General features: G+C 45.7%; 1 protein-coding gene across 2 annotated transcripts in view; it reads right to left on the bottom strand.

Moving 5' to 3' along the window:
- TMCO4 (transmembrane and coiled-coil domains 4) overlaps positions 1–21,551 on the bottom strand; it is a 1,142,020-nt gene that overhangs the window by 1,072,770 nt on the left and 47,699 nt on the right. Inside the window, exon 2 of one of the 2 annotated variants that reach the window (XM_069610379.1) lies at positions 13,256–13,352. The exons of the other annotated variant lie outside the window; for it this stretch is intronic. Coding sequence (XP_069466480.1) covers positions 13,256–13,302 — 47 coding nt within the window. The 5' untranslated portion in view covers positions 13,303–13,352. The remainder of the gene's footprint in view (positions 1–13,255; positions 13,353–21,551) is intronic. 2 annotated transcript variants of the gene reach the window in all.

The following is a 21,551-nucleotide window of genomic DNA, read 5'->3' as shown; positions in this document are numbered from 1 at the left end:
TACTGAACTCAACGTAACATGTACTTAGGTGCGGGTCCCAGACTCGCTGTATGTCTGGTTTACTCTCCTGCCAGGACTTTTTGTCTTTACACTTGGGAACGAGTCCCAGACTCGCTGATGCTTGGTTTACTCTCCTGCCGGAGCTTTTTGTCTTTTTTACTTGCGTGCAAGTCCCAGACTTGCTGATTGCTTGGTTTACTCTCCTGCCGGGGCTTTTTGTCTTTTTCACTTGCGTGCAAGTCCCAGACTTGCTGAATGCCTGGTTTACTCTCCTGCCAGGGCCTTTTGAGTCCTTTCCATATTCAAGTGAAAATCCCAGGTCCACATTATTCATTATCATTCACTCGCTTCTGTAACCAGGGAAATGTTATATTTCATATGACGGGCCACCGACCCTTCTCCAACTGTGTTACATGTCCCAGCTCCCTTGTGTGGACTTTTGCTCTTTACTAACAGCACGCAGTATATGCCCTGAAGCACCACGGTATCCCAATCTCCTTCTATGGATTTACCGGTCTTCTATAGCAGCTTCAGTGTCCCTCGTGTCTCACTGTTTCCTCAGCTGTTCGTCTGCTGCTTGGGAGCGTGTTTCATCAGCTTCTCAGTTCCCACCTGGACTTCTCCTTCACACGGCAGCTCCTGCTGCTCGTGACCTTAATTCCTACATCGCTCTTTCTCATCTCAGCATTAAAGGGAGATATATGCATATAGGTTTGGTGACCAGTAAACAACTGAGATTCTTTTTCCATCCTACAATATGACCCACAAGAACAGGGAGGTGAAGGAGTGTCATTAGGTCCAAATGAAACAAGGAGATATCATATGTGACCTAGCAAGTCTTTCCCACTCCCATGGGGTTGTCTCCCCTCATGTGGTCCTCCCTCAGATAGCCTCCCCCAGGGTCAGGATCAGGTAGCTTCTGCCTTTCCCTGGCCACATGAGAGACTTTCCCCTGTAAAAGGAGTGACAACATCGCAGGATTCATCACAATACCCAGAATTGCTTTTAGCTCCCGTTTATGCCATCTTAATTGCGACCCTTGTGATATAGCTAAGGAATTTTATCAAGTTGACATATAGGGGATCACTAGGAGTATGCCAGTATATGTTAAAAGTGTCGGTAACGGAATGACCACCACTTTTTTTTTAAACCATCTTTATTTATTGAATTTTTAAGAGACAGATTGGGGGCAGCGCAGGCCAACATAAGCAGGAGTAAGCTGATATGAAAAAGAAAACATGGATGAGTGGGCATCGCATAAAAAGCCAGAATCAAAATATAATGTACTGTCCAAACCAAATTAGCTTGAAGCATTCAGAACCCTCTCAGCAATCAAAGCAAAGGTAAATATTTATACACCAAGCTTATATGCCCCATATGAATCTTGTGTATAACTGATAAAGGGAAGCCAAGTAGCAACATAAGAGTTATACCGCCCCTCAGCCAGAGTTGTTATTTTCTCTGAGGCCAAGATCTCCCAATGTTTCCCCCATCACATGGCCAGAACAGTGGCGTCTGTCGATTTCCAATTGCGGGCCAAGGAGATCTTAGCTGCCAGGAGAAGATAGGAAAGAAGTTTAGATGTGTGGCCAGTCAGCGGGTAGAGCCTGTCACCACAATCCCCTAACAGGACGAGCAAGCGGGTACAAGGTGAGAGTGACTTTCAACATTGCCTTAATGTGTGAAGGACCTCTTTCCAGTAAACCTGGGCCTTGGGGCATTCCCACCACATGTGAAAATAGGTCCCTCTTTCCTGAAAGCCTCTCCAGCAGGACCCAAGGTAAGAGGGGACCGTGTGGTTAAGCCTATCCAGGGCATATTACCATCTATAGCGCAACTTAATTTAAGCTGGCATTCCATATCTGTGGTGCATCTAGTGACCTTATGATTGCATTCCCATAGACGCCGCCAAGAATCTTCCCCAATGACGAAATCCAAGTCCCTCTCCCAGCCCACAATGTATGGTAAGCGTTCCTGAGGGGTGAAGCGGTCCGGCAAGTTATAAAACCTGGAGATCCTGCTCTTAGGTCTACCTGCCAGGTAAGTGAGTCCCTATACATTGAGATCCCTAGTACTCCTCTTTCGGACCACTGAAATGGATGCAGTTGTAGATAACGTACCTGTTCCCTTTCCTGGAGTGAGAATAACTGTTAACAGAATGTGAAAGGGGAATGGTCCATTAAGAGCTGTCTGAGTTCTCGCAGGCCCCCTATAGTCCAAGCAAAGAATGCTGTGACATGCTTGCCCGGGGTAAAATCAGGGTTGCCAATGACCGATGACAATGGGCCAAGACCAATAGGAGTACCCCACCTTTTAGTTGCTAGGTTCCAATATGTGAGTCTAGTTTTGAGCTCAAGGCTCCACTCATTGTAGGGACTGGACTGCCTCTTAGTTAGGGTTTGAATTGTTGAAGGACTGCCTAAGATATATTCGAACTGTGAGACCCCTTTCTTTGCAGGTTGTGGATCTCTACTGTGCAATATTCCTTTAGGCCACGGTTACTGTATATATGTTTCATATGTAGTGTTGTGTTAGTTTCATTAATATTGCTTTGACTTCAGTGTGTGTTTGATTTAAAAAGCCTTTAATAAATGTATATGTATTTTTGATATATACACCTGACTGAGAGTAGTTTGTGGTGTTGTTTACTGTGTGTGCTCATTGTGGGCTTTCAATCACCCTCCCCCCTCCTGAGACCTAGTCTTGACTGCCGCCAATGCTACTTTCATTGTTTTGGCTTGTCCAGAAGGTTACCCTGTTCCAAGAAACTAGGCTGACCTTCTGAAACTCTGCCCACCAGGTCAGAGTTCAGAAATCAATCTTAACACAAGGATTTTCAAGTATATTGTAGCATCATTGTGAATGAGTGTAATTGACCAGTATGAGTCAAGCAGGCAGCTTAGGATCTTTATTTTTTTTCAGGATCAAGGTCGTGGAGGTTTCAAGCAATAGTGGGAGTCGTCGTGCCAGTCTCCAAAAATGAGTTAAACAATGGAGTCAGGTGAGTGGCAAGGAGCTCGCAATAAGACTTTTGGGTTCAGGGTCGTATTTTTGCGGGATTTAATTGCTACACCTCTTCGACTGATATTGGCTGTTCGAGTTGGGTGATCTTAGTAGGTGGAAGGGCCGGGAAGGTGACAGGGGCTAAGTAGTCCCTCAGACTGTCGGTGCTCGGAGGAGAGGCCAAAGCTGCCTCCACCTGATATTTGTGAGCCCAAGCGAGTTTATCCTATTTAGTAAGAAGTGCACCTGTATCATCAAGTAAGGCCCAGAAGTTGTTCCAGGTTCTGTGTTGAGCCAATTTGCAAATCAGGATCTTATTAGCCTTATTACCCCTTGTATAGTAATATTGCTTACCCTTAAATGGGGCTCGGGAAATGCGCTCTGCCAGGTTGGTGTTAAGTTTGGCCTTCGCCACATTCAAGAGACGCCACGATCTGAGGGGACCCAAGAGCTTATGTGCCGTTTCTTTCAGTCGAACCTCATCTTCCAAGTCGTTCCGCAAGCGAGCACTATTTTCAAATAAGATGAGGTGAGACTCATGACCTCCCCCCTGATTACCGCCCTCATGGTGTCCCAGACTGTGCTACGGGTAACATCATCCGTGAGTAGGTCAATCAAACATCATCAAAGTAAGTGCCGATGCATGTCCCGATCTCCCGGTGGATAACATTGTCTTTAAGTAACGGGTTGTAACATTTCCAGGGCCTCCGAATCGGGATCAGAGTCCCGAAACAAAGAGAGAAAAAGAAACCGGGGCATGGTCAGAAAGAGCGATGACATGGATCTGAAATAGAAGGGGCCAAGTAAGAGGACACCAAAAGCATGTTGATGCGCAAATATCCCAAGTGCACATGAGAACAGCGCGTATAACCCCTCAAGGCTGGATTCTTCAGCCTCCAGGTACCTACAAATTCTAGCTCTCAAAGGAGATGCATGAGGGCTAAGGAGTTTCTGAAATCAATCCTGATAACCAGTAGGGTCTTATCTATGCTAGGGTCAGGCAAAACATTAAAGTCCCCCACAATGACCAGGGATCTTTTGTGAATGTGAGTAGCTTACTCTGGAGATCCTGTAGAAATAGGTCCTGCCGATCGTTGGGGGCATAGGCCGGCAGAAATTAAAAAATATTACCCATGTCTGACCCTTGACCCCCAGGTACCTGCCATTGGGATCGCACAGCTCCCCAGACTTCGTGAAGGGAGTGGATTTCACAAATAGGACCGCTACGCTCCTCCTCTTAGACCCACTAGTAGCAAAGAACCCGGGCAAAAAATGCAAATGTATGAACCTTTTTTCATCAGCTCTCAAAAGGTGAGTCGCTTGTAAAAAGACCACTGATGGGGAGAGATCAATGAGTTTTGCCATGATAGACCTGCGGTTGATTGGTGAGTTTAAGCCCTGGACATTCCATGTAAGCGTGGACAGTGTGAGATCCTGTGAAGTGTGGTTATTGCTAGCCATTAGGTATGTGATGCAGTACCTTAAAACTAGTAGCCACCAGAGCTGCCCCCAAGTGAGCTGTGCTAAGTGCTGTCTGCCATCCGTCCCAATTTGTGTCCCTCCCAAAACATCTACCCCCACCCTCCCAACAATGGAGAATAGCTCCAACAAACCATGTGATACAACCAAAAATTCAGGTCGATAAGTGACCAAATTAGGTATAGGGCAAACTGCCGTGGGGAGGAACCCGCAATTAAACTGAAAGTCAGAAACACAGATGCCTCTGACTAGATAGGGAAAAAAGGTTCTGCAGCCCAGTAAACCAGTGAGACCCCCAGAGTGAGGTACTGCAGAATGTCAAGAGTGATCAGAGAAATTAGTGGTCACACTTTGATCCCCTTTTTGTCTTTCCCAAGGCCTTCTTGCTCTGCCCTTACCAATCCAGAGCCACCATGAGCAGGAGCTCCTTCCATCTACTGCTGGAGCTGCTGACACCAGGTATGTCACGAGTCCCTGGCTACAGCACGAGCGTGCATCTTGAAGGCAACACGCGGCAAATTATTTAGTAATATCCGCACTGCTCCTGCGTTGCCCAGTGCGGCCCTTCCTGCCAGGATCTGCCCCATTAATGCACTCTAAGTGCATCCAGCCCTGAGGTTCACACCATTTAAAGATGGCTGTCCGCCGCATCTTTAGCCCTCCATCCGGCCCCGCTACCCTGCAAACATCGTGATTGGCCCCTCTCCTCTACTGGGAGCCAACCACAAGCCAGCAGGTTCCGAACCGGCCCACCTCGAAGGCACTGTGCACTGTGCCTATCTCTAGCCTGTATACACCACCGAGCATAGGGTTAGATCCCCTGCCCATCTCCTCTGGGGTAACATACCGCCCCTTACTGCAACCTTTTTTCAACTGTTCCAGCCAGCAACCTGAACTGTTTCAAGCCTTCACTGAACCCTGTTCTCGCAGTACGGTATAACACAGACTACTGCTCACATTGGGTAGTACCTTATGGTCGCTGAGAGACCACTACGACCACTTGTGTAGTGTCTTATGGTCGCTTAGAGACTACTGTGACATTGTGTAGTGCCTTATGGTCGCGTAGAGACCACTGTGACCACTTGTGTTGTGCCTTATGGTCGCGTAGAGACCACTGTGACCACTTGTGTTGTGCCTTATGGTCGCTTAGAGACTACTGTAACATTGTGTAGTGCCTTATGGTCGCGTAGAGACCACTGTGACCACTTGTGTTGTGCCTTATGGTCGCGTAGAGACCACTGTGACCACTTGTGTTGTGCCTTATGGTCGCTTAGAGACTACTGTAACATTGTGTAGTGCCTTATGGTCGCGTAGAGACCACTGTGACCACTTGTGTTGTGCCTTATGGTCGCATAGAGACCACTGTGACCACTTGTGTTGTGCCTTATGGTCGCTTAGAGACTACTGTAACATTGTGTAGTGCCTTATGGTCGCGTAGAGACCACTGTGACAACATTGTGTAGTGCCTTATGGTCGCTTAGAGACTACTGTGACATTGTGTAGTGCCTTATGGTCACTTAGAGACTACTGTAACATTGTGTAGTGCCTTATGGTCGCTTAGAGACCACTGTGACAACATTGTGTAGTGCCTTATGGTCGCTTAGAGACTACTGTGACATTGTGTAAGTGCCTTATGGTCGCTTAGAGACTACTGTGACATTGTGTAGTGCCTTATGGTCGCTTAGAGACTACTGTGACATTGTGTAAGTGCCTTATGGTCGCTTAGAGACTACTGTGACATTGTGTAATGCCTTATGGTCGCCTAGATTACACTGCGTATTAGTACTGGGTATCAGCACTGTGCACTAGCATTTCTCCGATTCTCTGCGCTAGTACCCTCACTGCAGCACCATTGTGTACTAACATTGCGCACTAGCTTCTCTCTGACTATTTTGTGCGTCAGTTCCCTCTAAACTCAGAAATGATAACCTGGACCTTCCTCATTATGTTCCCATTCTGCCTGGTCCCCCATGACACCCCTTGTACAGGGTCACACTTTCGCTTACACCCTAACGGCCTCAGCAGACTAGCCTGCCCCAGACATTATCCCATACCCTGCCCCACCCCCTTCCTACCCAACATCAACCCCTTCCAGCCTACCTCCTCCATTGACTCTCATCGCATAGCAGACACCCCCAGCCCCCAAGAAGCATCACAAACTACTCCCATCGGCCAACCCACTATCACGAACCTCACTACCAGCAGATCCTATCCCTGCTCAGGATTATCGAGATTCACCCGACTTAGATCCAGAACACACACACCCGCATCCTTCCCCAATCTAGGCAACAAACAAAACATAACCTTTACCAAATCTGCCCCTCACTGCACACGCCCTACACTTCCGACAGACCAGATATCACACGGCCTGATCGCACCCTCCCCCCGCACCCACATCAAAAAATCATGCATCACCACCGAAACCATTAAAGGTGCACTCATCAATGCGAGATCTGCAGTCGCCCATGCCTTAGACATTGCCGACATTATTACCGTTAATGATCTCGACTTCATAGCTATTACAGAGACCTGGCTCCACCCAGCATCTGGCCCCTCTCTATCACTTGCTATACCCAATGACTATACCATCTACCGTGCAGACAGACAAACAGCTAAAGGTGGTGGAGTAGCCGTTATTGCAAAAAGTTCCATCAACATTAGACACATACAAAACCAATCACTGACATCAGCGGAATTACTCACCCTCAAACTATCCACTACGCACACAAGCACTATCACCATCCACCTCATCTACAGACCGCCAGGCCCCATACTATCCTTTAATGACGACATAGCCCTTCTACTCTCTAACAATATCAAACCTAACTCTCGACTACTCATCCTAGGAGACTTTAATCTAGGTCTCAATGATGAGAAAGATGACAAAGCTCACACTATCGCCAACACTATTTCAGAATTAGGACTCACCCACCATATCGCACAACCCACACATAACAAAGGCCGCATCCTTGACTGGATAGCTGACCTCAATTGCAACACTACCATCCTCTCCAACACTCCATGCGCCTGGACCGATCACCACCTTATTACCTTCACCATCAACAAAGGCACTCAAACACCAGGGCCCTCCTCCAATGCCCCACCCACACTCACAAGAAACAACAAAAATATCACAATAGAGAAACTCCTCCCGCTACTCCAACCCATCATCGACTTCTCACCCACCATGACCAACCCTACTGAATTAGTAGATTTATACAACACAACTATCCTTAAGGCCATAAATACCATAGCACCACTCAAGCTTCGGAAAGCCAAACCACGAGCACACCTCAATTCCTGGTTCACCCCCAAACTAAAAACACTCCGCAAAGCCAAAAGACAAGCTGAATTAGCATGGAAACAGTCACCATCCACTATTAATAAGACATCCTACGCACTAGCATCGAACATCTATAAATCAGCCATCATCCAGTCTAAAAAAAACATGTACAATGAAAGAATCAGCAACGCCAAATCTAATACCAAAGAGCTCTTCAATATCCTGAGAGAACTCGAATCACCTTCCCCCATTCCAGACACTTGCAACAAAGACATCCACTGGTGCACGAACATCCAGGAAGCACTCCTAGGCAAAATTGCCACGCTACAAGCCAAAATCCTGACAAAGAAAGAAAGCCTCACCCTCTCCGATAACATCACCCCCTCTACACACACCCACACCACCCCCCAAAATGATGACAATAACCTCTTTGAGTTTTCCACCATAACCATTAAAGAGGTTGAAGAAATAATCTACTCTCTTAAACCGTCCAAATGCCAAGGCGACACTTGCCCAGCCCCTATCATTAAAGATGCTGCCAAACAACTTGCTCCCTTCATCACCTCCCTCATCAACGCATCTTTCACCTCCAACATAGTGCCCAACAACCTCAAGGACTCCTGGGTTCTTCCTTTACTTAAGAAGCCCACCCTTGACCCTAATGTCCCCACCAACTACAGACCCATAACGACTGTACCCTTCCTACTAAAAATCCTTGACAGAGCTGCCTATCTCCAGATACAGAACCACCTCGAGAAAAATAACTTACTAGGACTCAGACAATCAGGATTCCGCCCCAAACACGGCACTGAGACCGCCCTGATTGACCTTAAGACACAGATGGACAACATTAAAGACAATGGTAAACTAGCCCTCCTTCTCCTCCTTGACTTATCGGCCGCCTTCGACCTGGTCAACCACGACATCCTCTGCAAACATCTATCCTCAGCAGCCAAATTTTCAGATAACGCCAACGCATGGATCCATTCCTTCCTTAACAACAGATCCATGAGAGTCTTCGCACCCACAGCCTCTGCCATCCCAGCCCCAGTCACTTGCGGTGTCCCCCAGGGCTCCTGCGTCTCCCCCACTCTATACAATGTATTCACGAAACCCCTCTTTGACATACTGGACCGCTTGGGTGTCATCTACACCAACTACGCAGATGACACCCAAATACTGATCCCTTTAACAGGCGACTACTCCACTGACCTCACTGCTCTCAACAACATTTATTCCATTATCCAAGAATGGATGGCCAAGCATGGCCTATGCCTTAATGACGACAAGACCGAGCTTCTTCTCCTAGGTTCCCAACCCAGACTTAATAAACTCGACAAACTCTATCAAGCATTCACCATAGATGGCAATAACATCACCGTCTCTAACAGCGTCAAAACCCTAGGAATCTACCTCGACTCCTCCCTCACACTGACAAGACAGATCAATTCCATCTCATCAGCCACTGCTTACACTTGTAAACTTATCAATGCCAGCAGACCTTACCTCTCACCATCCAACTGCATCACCTTAGCCAGAGCGCTAGTCCTTTCCAAAGTTGACTACTGCAATGCGCTATACTTGGGAACCAGTCAGAAAAACATCAACAAACTACAAGTCATACAAAACAACGCCTTGCGAGCAGCCCTGAACATACCCAAACAAGAACACATCTCGGACGCCAGACGCACCTGCCATTGGCTATCCATACCACAAAGAATTGAATATAAAACCATCTCACTCACACACAAATGCCTAGCTAACCAAGCACCCAGATACCTATCCGACAACCTCAAGCACCACACCCCAGCGCGCCCTACCAGATCAGCTCAAACACACTGCTTAAATATCCCAAGATTTAAGCTCCAAAAAGCAGGTGGCTCCAGCTTCCCCGTGCTTGCCTCCAAACTTTGGAATTCACTTCCACTCGAGCTGAGATCAGAACCATCCTTTCACAGATTTAGACACAACACCAAAACCTGGCTTCTATCCAAAGAAACTGCCTAGCCCTACCGCACCAGCATGCACCAAGACTGTAAATTTGTAAATATGTAATCGATTTGTACATTTCTGCTGCATTATTCTTGTTGTATTCATTATTCTTGTTGTATTCATCGCAAGCGCCTGGATGCCCTAGGGCCAGGCGGCGCTATACAAATAATAAACTAAACTAAACTTCTGGTAACAGTAGTCAACAATCGGGTAATCACCCAGCGTTTCCTGAGCACCCACATTGTGCCTGACTCGTCTGTTGCTGGTTTTCCCCCTTTTGGTATCAACAGTTCTTTATACTTTCACAGTTCAGTTAGTCGTTTGATACTTGTAGTTCAACACAGTTCAGTTTCTTATCGGCTCTCCCCTCAACTCACCGGCTGTGATGAACCGATTGGCTTTTGTTCTCTCTCGAGTCAAGGTAGGTACTGCAGAGACAATTGTCTCTTCTCGGCTTGGTTTTCAGCGGAGGAGGCCCTGTGTACCGTTGACATCTGCTGCAACAGACCCTCGCTATTGTTCGCGGTTTTATGATTCCTTCTGCAAAGGTTTCACAGGCCTTGGTTGGAAAGGGCAAGATTGCTTCTCTCATTGTCACCTTGTCCGTTCATGCCGTCTATCTCCTCCTCTTGAACTGGCGTGCTGAGTTAGCTCTCTCGTCGTGCTGTCTGCCTTGCTCGTATTGTGCTCTCGTGCTCCACCTTTTATCCCTGTGGGGAAGGGAAAGGGCTGTCAGGTGTGTGTGCTTCTGGTCAATTGCCTGACTTTGTCCGACCCTTACGTTGGGACAAGTCAGGTAGACGGCTCTGGTGTTTGTCCGTCGTCTTTCCTGGTGTACGAAAGTGTTTGTGTCGGAAAGGGGGGTAGAGTGTTTGAGTGTCCTACATAGTAGGTTGGTGAAAAGATGTTATAAGACGGGGGATACCGCGTCTCACCCGTCAGTGTCCCACTTCCACTCCCGAGGACCCCCCATCCAGGTGATCATCTCCCACTGGTCCACCCCCAGGAACTGGATCCAATAGCGATGGCCGTGTCCTGGCCATCTGGATGACAGATCCCCAGGGACTAGTCAGGGAGACACCTTCAGGTTTCTCACATTACCTTCGCACTGATGCCCGACCAGATGGCTGCTTTTCGCTGCACCAATGTTTTACAGCTATATAGCTCCTCGGCATGGGCCACCACCTCGTCAGTGAGGAGCTGTAGCTCAGCCTCACTGAACTTTTGCTTCCTCAGCCTGTGGTCCGGCACCTTCCCCATGGATTTATCCTGGCACATGATTACACTGTCCTGTGGGTCTGGATGGCTACAGGAAGTAATGGATTCAGATTGGATTGAGTCTTTTAAAACGGCTGCCACTGTGCTTCCAGTTCCGGCAATGATGCTATTTCTGCCAGCGGTAATTCCGCTGGTCAGAATTAGTGCCAAATGTACGGCTGTAATGGTAATTCTGTTGAATACTGTTACCGCCACAGTGGTAATGGTAATTCTGCCAAGGTGGAATTACTGCTGTATTACCGCCCAAGTCATAATGACCCCCATAATCTCTTTTTATTTAATCATTAGAGGACCAGGCATATGTCGCGTTAATATATATGACAGTTCGGGGAAAAGATCAAGATATAATTCAGGTATATCACCAAATAAAAGGCCTGATAATCCTGAAACACCTCATTACAAAACTCTGGAACGTCACAGGAGCATTGCAGAGTCCAGAGGGCATGACAAGGTGTTTGTAGTAACCCAGCAGGTTCTTGAAGATGGTCTTCCTCCCATCCCCACACCATATCTTCAGTAGATTGTACTCCCCTCTGAGGTCTAGTCTTATGAAATGCAGTCTCTTCTACTTGGTTCAGGAGAGGTGAGACCAAAAAGGATACTCATTCTTTTTTTCTTGTCATTCAGGTCAAGGTAGTGCACGCGTGTCCATTTTGTCTATAAAGAAGAACAACAGGGTCCCCTATTGGAGATTTGAACAGGTGGATAAAAGTCTTCTGCCAACTTTTAGTAATGTATTTGGTGAGTGCTTCCTTTTCAGGTCCCGGTAATACATAGATTCTACATGAGAAAGAGTCCCACTTGGATGCAAGTGTATCGGGTAGTTGTACTCTTGGTGTGGAAGCAGACATTCGGCCTCTTTTCATTTTGGACTTCTTACAGGTAACAGATGATATTCAGCTGCAATATCTGCAGCTGCAACGATGTTCATAGAATTACTCTCTTTCGGCAGATCTTGGGGCATATGGTGGTTAGTCTGGCAGCAGTAGTACAGCATGGATAGAGAAAAGCTCTTCCAATCTATATGGGGTCCGAGCTGTACATACCAAGGCAATTCCAGAATCAGCAGTTACTGCAGGATCACTGCTTCACTGAACCATATTTCTTCTTCATGGCTGTTGGACCACATCTTGGGCACCTGTGTACGGTATATGCTGTGATTGTTCACCACTTGCGACCATTCATAGTGTAAATACTGTCAAGGTGTTCCTTGGGTAGGAGTTTGAAATCCAGTTCTTTGGAAAATCAGTGACCTCTGAAATTCCGTACTGCCCCGGAGTCCAACTTAGCAAAGACTTCTACATGTTTCTGGTTGGAGGCTTGTAGAGTGTGCGGATGGTAGAAATATGAACTTACTGTTGAGAGCCAGGGTTCAGGACCTGCTAGAGAGGCCTGTTCCATTGCTCCCCTTTATGAGTGTGGTTTCCCGGTTTCTCAGATGAGCGATTTTGCAAGAAGTGACCTGACTGACCTCAATACATGCAGACATTTTCGTGGTTTCTGCAATGCTCTTCGGGGGCTAGACGTCCCCTGTTGCTGGCCCTCAATTTCATAGGTTCTAGCAGAGAGGCAGGTCGAGACTGTATCTATTCTGTCTGCATTGCTGATTCTCCAAGGCTTCCCCACAGGGGCCATTCAAAGCCTCGCCAGCATTCCTCTTTGTGTTCCCGAAGGTATGCCAATGTGATGATGACCATGTCATTAAGACCAGAGAGGGTTCTAGGAAGCGTAGTTTGGGACAATTCATTTTTGATATCACTGCAGAGGCCACAGCAAATATGCAAGGCTTAGGCAAATTCATTCCAAGCTGACCAGTCAAGATTTGGCAAAATCAGACGACATATCTTCTTACATCCAACGCCCCTTGTATATGGTTAGGTTAAACCATTCAGGTTCTTGAGCATTTTCAAAATGTCTCTCTGCAAAAATCAATTGCCATTTTCCACTGAATTGTGTGAAAATGTGTAGAACAGGGCCGAACTGTGCCAGGTAAGGGTTGGCCCATATTATTGCCTCACTGGTGAGTAGGTTCAACACAAAAGCCACCTAGTTTTGGTAAAATGATACATGAACTCTATCTTAAACTTGTTTACAAATGTCTGAAAAGAGTGAGGTGAGCCATCAAATCTTTCAAGCAAGGGGAGCTTGATCCCCTGATCGCTTGTCCGGCATTCCAGTATCCCAAAAGTTATATTTACAAGCTGTAAGGTTTCCACCTACCTCTTGTCTTCATGCTCCTCTTTTGCCGGGTCGCATCTGGCAGCCATGGTGGACACAGCGTTACATGTCGGCCATCGGGCGCTGTTTTGGCACAATCCTGTTCAAAACAGAATAGAGGCAATAGATTGAGTGGTTCCCATTCAAAGATGGCCACGATATGGGCCGGTATCGACCGAAAATATCATAAATAAAAAACGGAATGGTTGAAACGTTTGAATTCTGGCAGTACCAAAATTACATACAGCCGAAAATGCCGAACATTTCAACCATTCGGTTTCATTATAGCGAACAAGAGAAGCAGGGGTTGTGGGGGTGTCCTCTGCACCCTTGTTCGCTATAATGGAATCGGGGGTGGCAGGGGTGTTCCCCGCATCCAAAACAACAAAGTTTTGGGGAGAAAAAAAAAAACAAAAGGAAAGGACCTTGCAGCGCTGGTTCACATCCGCGGAAATTAAGGGAAGTGGTGCTGCAGGGACTCTGCGGCACACAGCGAGGAGTGCCGCCAAGAGGTAAGTAAGGGGGTGGGGGGCGCAGTGTGTAGAAAGGCCATGTAGTAGTGGGGTGCTTATTTCGAATACGAACATTTAGAATGCAAGATTTTCATCTTCGTAATGTTCGTATTCAAAATAATCACATACATCCATATGGGCTATATCAAGGGGAACGTTTCCAATCCAACATGGCTGCCAAAGGGAGGATGTCGAGACATACATCCCCGACATTATTCTCTGCAGCACTTCTGGTCATAAGTGAGAAGCTTGCCGGGTGCCGCGTCTTGTAATTGCTTCACTTGGAGGAAGAAGTCCAAAGCTATTAACTTTTAGGGAATTAGCATTTGTTCCGTCTTGTTTTTCTTGTTTTTGGAGACTACATATAAATAGAGTGATTCCATTCCCTGGCATGAGGGATAGAAGAAAGCTCTGTGCAGTTAACATAGCTGTCCTTGATAACCCGAGAACATCCAGGACCTTATAGATGGTTCAGGATAGACTCAGTACAGTTCAGGTAGGCCATCCACATATCGGGGTGTGCTACCCTTGGGGAAAATTGGGGGAGAAGAGCCCACTAAGTAATGGTTAATCATATACCTTTCTCATCCCTTACAGTTCCTGAGTCTTGGTACCTGGGTTCAGCTTTTTGGGGGTGCAGTTCTATAAGTCGCTCCTGCCTGAATGAGAGCATTTCTCCTTATTGCTTGTAATTTTAGGAGAGAGTTGCTCTTATTTTGGTTCGTGTGGCACTCCTTCTGGATTCCTGAGAGACACTTACCTTAAACAAGCCTACACCTGACACATGCACTTGAACCTGTATAGTTGCAACCTGTCATTTATCTGAGTTTTTTCAAGTAGCATTTGTTCCAATTGTTTCTGTATGGTATTCAAGGTGTTGACCGTATCCCCCGCAGCTCCCTCCTGCTGCTCCATCTTTATATTCAGCTATGCTATCCTTGAAGCGGAAGGCAGAACTCTAAAATTGAGAACATTCCTTCTAGTCCACTCTCCCTTAAGGCAAAGGGTGGGGGAGTCAAGATATGGGACAAGTTGTGAAGCTTCTATGAGCAGAAGAGGAAGGGGGCAGGAGAATGCGTATGCAGCCGGTACAGGCAGCAGTGGAAGCTTGTAAATTGTCAGAGTTAGTGGTCTCCGGCAGAGCCAGAGTGCAGTCTAAATGTGTGAAGGGCATCAAAGTGGAGAGAACACAGGGAGAAGTTCTGCGAATACTGGAGAGAAATCAAGCTACGAAGAAAGAACAACTGTGGCTCACAAAGAGAATTTCGGGACAGGATTCAGATAGTGAGGCGTCACACCAACAAATAGTCTTCTTCAAATAGGCACTTCCAGGAAGGAGTCATAGATAGTGCAAGCACCCTGCCGCCATGCCGAGATATTCCTTCCGCCTGGTGCTGCCAAACTGCCCATAGCACTGATACAATGTGACCAGCCCATACAGTTCATAACAGGATAGTAAAGAAAGCCATGTGCGAGATACAAGACAGGGAGGCAAGCAATAGGGTGCAAGCTTGTTCCTGCTCCACTTACACTATGCCAAACAAGAAATCCATGCAATTAGGAAATGACAGTTTAGCTACCAAAGTCAAGTTATCATATTGGTGAGTGACATGAAATGCGATATCAAATTTAAGAGCAGATCGACAACGGGCAGAATGTACATAGACAAGCATGGCAGACCAGTCAAGGACTTGCACTACCAGATGGTTGACATCAAGCACTACCCGAGCGTAAGCGAGCGAGTCATATCGGTCAAGGCATTGTAGCTAGAAGACATCCTATATTCACACAAGTCAGTATTTCTTCCACTCAAGACCTATGCACAAACATTTCTTTGGAGAAAAGAAATGCCTATGAAAGACTATTTTAGAACTGTGCCAGTGACAACTCAAAGAAGAAGTCATAGCACTGGTTGAAGTCGCTGAATGACTCAGCCCAATAGTGGTCACCCACAAATCAGACAAAGAAAGTAAGGTTTTGCGTCGATCTTACGCCTCACAAGAAAAGTGACCTGTGAAGACTTACCACTTCAAATATATCAGAGATAGTACAATCCCTAAATAGTGCCTCAGTCTTTGCCAAACTGAACAAGAGAAGTGCGTACCACCAGATAAGAAGGTATGAGAATTCCAAGCACTTAAGCATTCATTACCCCATCTGGGGTCTACTCATACACGAGAATGCAATTTGGGCTGTGCTCTTCAACGTCCGTCTTCCATAGACTAATGAGAATCACAATGGAAGGCATAGACGAGGTAAAATACTTTCAAGATGACATACTGCCATGGGAAATCAAAAGAGCACAACAAAACGCTGGACAAATTATTGTAGCATTTAGAGAAATGAGGGCTGTGACTGCTGAAACAAATCCTCTTTCTCGCAGAGACATCAGGAATATCTGTGATATTCTATCTACAAGGAAGGAATACACCCAACTGACAGCAGCAGCTCCACTGTCGACAGTTGATGTCATTCATAGACAAAGAGGAGTGTTATGCAAAGTTTGTTACATACCTCTCTACTACCACAGAATATAGGAGAGCACCCAATCGAAAGGGAGTTCAATATGAATGGTCTGAGAAGTATGAAGAGGCAATCAGAAACGTAAAAGAAGCAACAATGAAGAAAACATTTTGCCTTTTTGAATTCAAATTACAGACAATAGTGTACGTGGACAGCAGTGCTAGGAGCTGCCCCAATGCAGAAATCATGACAGACCACAAGGACCATAGCATCACTTTCCACGTCTCTCACTCAGCGATTGAGAGAGAAATTCAGGCCTGCACATGGGCATTTACCCATTACCAACATACCTATGGATGGGACCCTTTCAACTTCAAACAGACCATGATCCTTTTGTGAACATCCTGGGGCCTTCACGTGTGAGAAAACACACACTCAGGCTGGCAGGGATGGATTCTAATTTGCATGAGTTCAGTTTTACGGTTGAATACTTACCAAGACGGCAGAACACAGATATAGATTTCTTGGCTTGGTTATACCAGCTTCAGTAAAAGTGTGACCTTCTCAAAGAAGACAGCATGGTTGCAAGCATCTAAGAGATACCTGAACAGTAAAAGGGGACATAATGGCAGAGACCTAGAAGGAGCAGCTGGGAAGTGACAGCATCCTGAAAGCGGTAATAGGCTTTGTGAAAAAAAGAGAAAGAGAAAGAAAAAACACCTCACAAAGAACACAGTCATTCTGCAAAGTGGCCAGAGATTTACGGAGCAATGGAAATGAGATGCTGAGAACCATTAAAAAAGACCCTAAGAAGACCAGCTCACAAAAGGTCGCGTTGGAAAGACTCTCACAAATAATAGGCTGCAAGAACATTACAGGTTGCCCAGCATGGTCCAAGTCATGATACAAATGGTTGAGCCCTGCTAAGGCTGTCACAAGAGTGGCAAATGGATATAAGACGACATGTGGAGGAAGATAGCCGTTGACCTCACCGGACAGATGGAATATATAGAATGTGAAGAGAGATTTGTCATCATGCTCACTGACTGTGTCCAAAAGGGCACACGTAAAGTTCTCAGAACACATAACAACTATCTGATTCTTCAGAGAAGGCTTTAGCAGAGAAGGGGCAGTGGGGTCAGTGCCTGTCAAGTACACTTCACCAATACTTGAAACAACAAGGGATACCACACATTAGGGCTGCACTCTACCAACCACAAGGAAATTGACAAGTAGAACGTATTAAGCATTTTATAAAAAGAACACTGCAAACAGTGCTGGCAGCTCGAAGTATGTTACAAATAAGCGGTTTACAATGCAATCATAGCACACCCAAACACAGCAAGAAGGACAAACAGAACCAAGATCACAAGAGTGGGCATGTACCAACCAAGTACAGAGACTATAAACTGTATGAGAATGATGGTTCATCACTGCATCGCATTCTGAGATGGGAATGATGTAGTGATGATGTGTGATGACTTGACATCTGCCCTACATTAGTACAAGTATACGTAAAGGTTAAAGTGCCAACTCAGTCCTCACCCCTCTACTAGCCAAGAACCAACACAATCAGAAAGGTAAAACAGGCACAGTTAACAAATATACCTGCTTCACCTTTTGTGGTAGCGTGGGCTGTGATATGATATGATATAAGTAATTTATAACGCACCTGTACACAAGTGTTTCTAGGTGCGACAAGACAAGGAAGGGAAGACAGAAGGAGGACAAAACAACAATCTTACTAGGCTTGTGTCATTCAGATCGCGCAAGTGTGGGGCATGGGGAAGGCTATACTCTCAATAGGGGTGTGAATGTGGTTCAGTAGTATAACAGTTCAAACTAAAGGGATGCTCAATCAAGGTTTTATAAAAATCTATACATTTTAATTAAACACACTATATGCAATAGTAACTAAATAGAAAACAGTTTAAACATCGACCTCTGTAGAAAGAACACAGCATATGCAAGATAGCAAGATGCAGCAGTCTGGGTAACGAGATGGGGACAAAAGGAAAAAATACACAATGTTCTAAATGTATATATTCTTGAGTTTCAAATAGGGATTAATGTGACTTAGTCAGTTTCTAGGGACCAAAAAGGACCAACGGGACAGTTATCCATCAATAATCCTGCTAATCTGTCTTGGCAGTCCAATAACCTCAAATCAGGCTTCTCTGCGCTGTGCGATAGTTCGATTCGGTTAGAAGATGCAGCAGTCACGGTGGTCTACCGGCAAGCAAATGTCAAGGATGGGTCCAACTAAAGAAGGCTGTGGTTTCAGGCGTTACTCAAGCGGTGCGGATCGTGGAGGTCACAATGTTCGATTCGAAAGTCAACAGCGGTTGAGCTGGTGGCGGGATAGACATGCCAGTCAGTTTGATGCGAGGGCCATAAAGATGCGCTTTGGTAAGAACACCAGGGTCGGTTTGATCATCGACTGGAGTGGTGATGAAGAGATGGGTGGTTGGAACAGTGTAGTGATGCTTCTTTGTTTGAGCCGAGGTAACAATGCACTTCAGCTAGCGAACTGGTTCAAAATGGGAGGACTGTGGTTTGAATGTTATAGAGTGCAAAATGCAGCTCCAGAGGTTCCAGTTGGTTCAAACTCGGTCAAACCCTCTAAAATCACGTCCCCAGTGGTTCCACAGCATAATTGCAGGAATCCTTGCCACCTTGGCTTTTAGGAACTGTGAGTCCCACTCCAAGGTCTCAAGGACAAGATGGTCCTTTTCTCGGTCTCCCAAACACAGGGAGTGGAGGTGGCACCCACCTCCAGGGATCCTTCACCATTGCATGGTCCTAGGCAGTAGTGTGGCTGGCAGAGATGCAGGTCTTGATCCAGCAGCAGATTCACCCACAATTGTCCCTTGGGATTGCTAGGGGACATGTGTTTTCTCGGCCTGTAAACACCTGCCTTCACCTTACAACTTTAAATTGTATTTGTTAATATTGTGTTATAGCTCATACAAACTTTTCACATCAATTATATTATAATGTACAAAAACAACAATCACTTCACAATACATAGTTAAAATCGCAAATTACATATATTAAATATAATATCTCTAAAATTGAATTCCATTAATACATATACAACAGCAAATGGTGATACAGTTAACGTTTAGATCTCATTCTTCATGTGTATAACCAATTTGCTCAGGCGCCTTTTCCTTCTTATAATGCAGATTTTCTCAAACATTTTTATAGTAGCAGACAACATATCATATTGCACATTTCCCATAGTAGTTAATATTATTTGCAAACTAGAATCCATTAGCAGAGCTTGTGTAGTTGTATTTCAACCTGCTTCCAGGTTCTATAAAGTGCTAGAGTTAGTGCAGTATTCTTAGCATTTACACAATGCCTGAATGTTCTAGTTTTGATACCACCATAGTCATAAGTAGTTCTCAAGATTACACATATATAAGTGCTCCATCACCTTACATGCTGTCATTACATGCCTATTTGTTTCATAAATGTATGTTAATGTACATATCCTACAAGTTCGTTAGCTTTTGGAATGCCCAATTCAGGGCCTTGTGTCGCAAATGTAGGCAGCTGATTCAGTCTCATGAGTAATACAAATCTTCTCAACACTGGAGACGGAGATAGCACCAAATATTTTTGAGGTTTCATCTAGCAATGTATTAAGCTTATTTGTTCTTGAAATGTTTTTAAAGTGGCTAAGTGCTCATAATTCTTATTCCAATCTCACCACCTTAAAGGAATAGTTTGTTCAAAATTTTTTATTGCCCCTACGGGTCGGCCATGTGTTATCAAGCCGAAGTCGCTCGATTTTAGAAAAATTTCCTATGGACCTTACCCGAGGTTTCGTCCATTAAACGCACGCGAAAACAGGCATCACAGAGCCGCCATTTTGTGATAATCCTATCATTTCCCCCATCGCCCTGGCTGACCTGCTTTTGCGCCACTAAATCATATCCCCCGCCCCTGAGCCTGTCATCAGCAGACGCGTACTGCCCATTTCACAACGCCAAAGCACGTCTCGTGTCAACATTCGCTGTGCTTCAGCTAATGACGTGTCGCCATGGAAATGGCAGGACGCCTCTTTCCTCAATAAGTATACACAGACCGTTTCACAACACACAGCAGCAGATTTTTGATTCCATTCCTCTCTCTATGTCACTTTGAGTATTCTGTGACTCGTTTCTGTGCTCTGGTCAGCTACCTTCGTTGCTTGTAGCCCGTGTGAACAGATGCGAGTACCACCGCTATCAATTATTTTAGTTTGTTTAACACACAATGGCTACAATAATGCCCTACATGTACGAGCCCGAGTATACCGAGGAGGAACTACTGGAAAGGGCAACATGCCAAAACGATGGGTCTACGGACGGCAGTTGGGAGGACGATTCAACAGCTGAAGAGCCTGGACCTAGTCGCATGGACGGTGTTTCCACCTGGTGCACATGCAATCGGTGCGAGCTAATGCCAACCGAGGACGAGAACTGCTGCTGCTGTGAAAACTCGGGATGCGTGGCCTACATTTCGGAAGGCGAGCCACGACCGCAATGCATCACCGAGCTGCCAGACTTCAGGGCAGCCTGCCTCACACGGTCCGTGTTGAGGATAATGATGGTGCTTATGCACGAACTTCGCGCAACTGTTCGTCCTCGTAATCCGAGTAAGTATACTCTGCTTGTCATGCCACTCCTATTTCATGGTCTTCTACTATATCCAAAATTACATGTACATATCATTGTAACGCACGAAAGTCGTTCAATAGTGTGCAGTGTCTAGGTAGCATTTGTCCGAGCAGAATGCCATTAGTTACAAGAATTGTCATTGATAACAAACGTTTATTAAACTTATCTTGGTCATTTATAAACAGTTTGTTTCATTCCTTTTCACAGGTGGTACAGGCTGGTGGCATATCGTTCCTTTACATGGTGGCTTCACGGGAGGCTTGGACACCGCGTTCGAAGAGTGATACCCGCCTGTGCCGTTCGTGCCATAAGAGAAACGTTCCTGAGTGACAGCGGTCAGTACAGGGGATTTTCTCTCGCTGTGCTGCAACCTGAACTGTACAATCTTTAAAGTCTTGTATTTTTGTGTCATCAAAATAAGATACAAAATAAAACACCACATATATTTTAACAACGGTTGTTTCGATTTTTTAAATGAATCAAGTGTGTCTCCATTCAAGGATGGATGTCAGACATCTGTGCTCGGAATGGGTGAAGTTCAGGTCGCTGTGAAGCGGGGTGGTCACTATCTAAGCTAACATAATATATTATCAATAATGCATGCACTAAATAACACTTGTTCAAAGTCTTTCAGTCGGTTATGTCTCTATAAAA

Source organism: Ambystoma mexicanum, chromosome 8 (assembly GCF_040938575.1).
Source record: "Ambystoma mexicanum isolate Mex_15411 chromosome 8, UKY_AmexF1_1, whole genome shotgun sequence".
Taxonomy (NCBI): Eukaryota; Metazoa; Chordata; class Amphibia; order Caudata; family Ambystomatidae; genus Ambystoma; species Ambystoma mexicanum.
The sequence above is the reverse complement of the archived record's forward strand: the minus strand, read 5'-3'. Positions and strand labels throughout refer to the sequence as shown.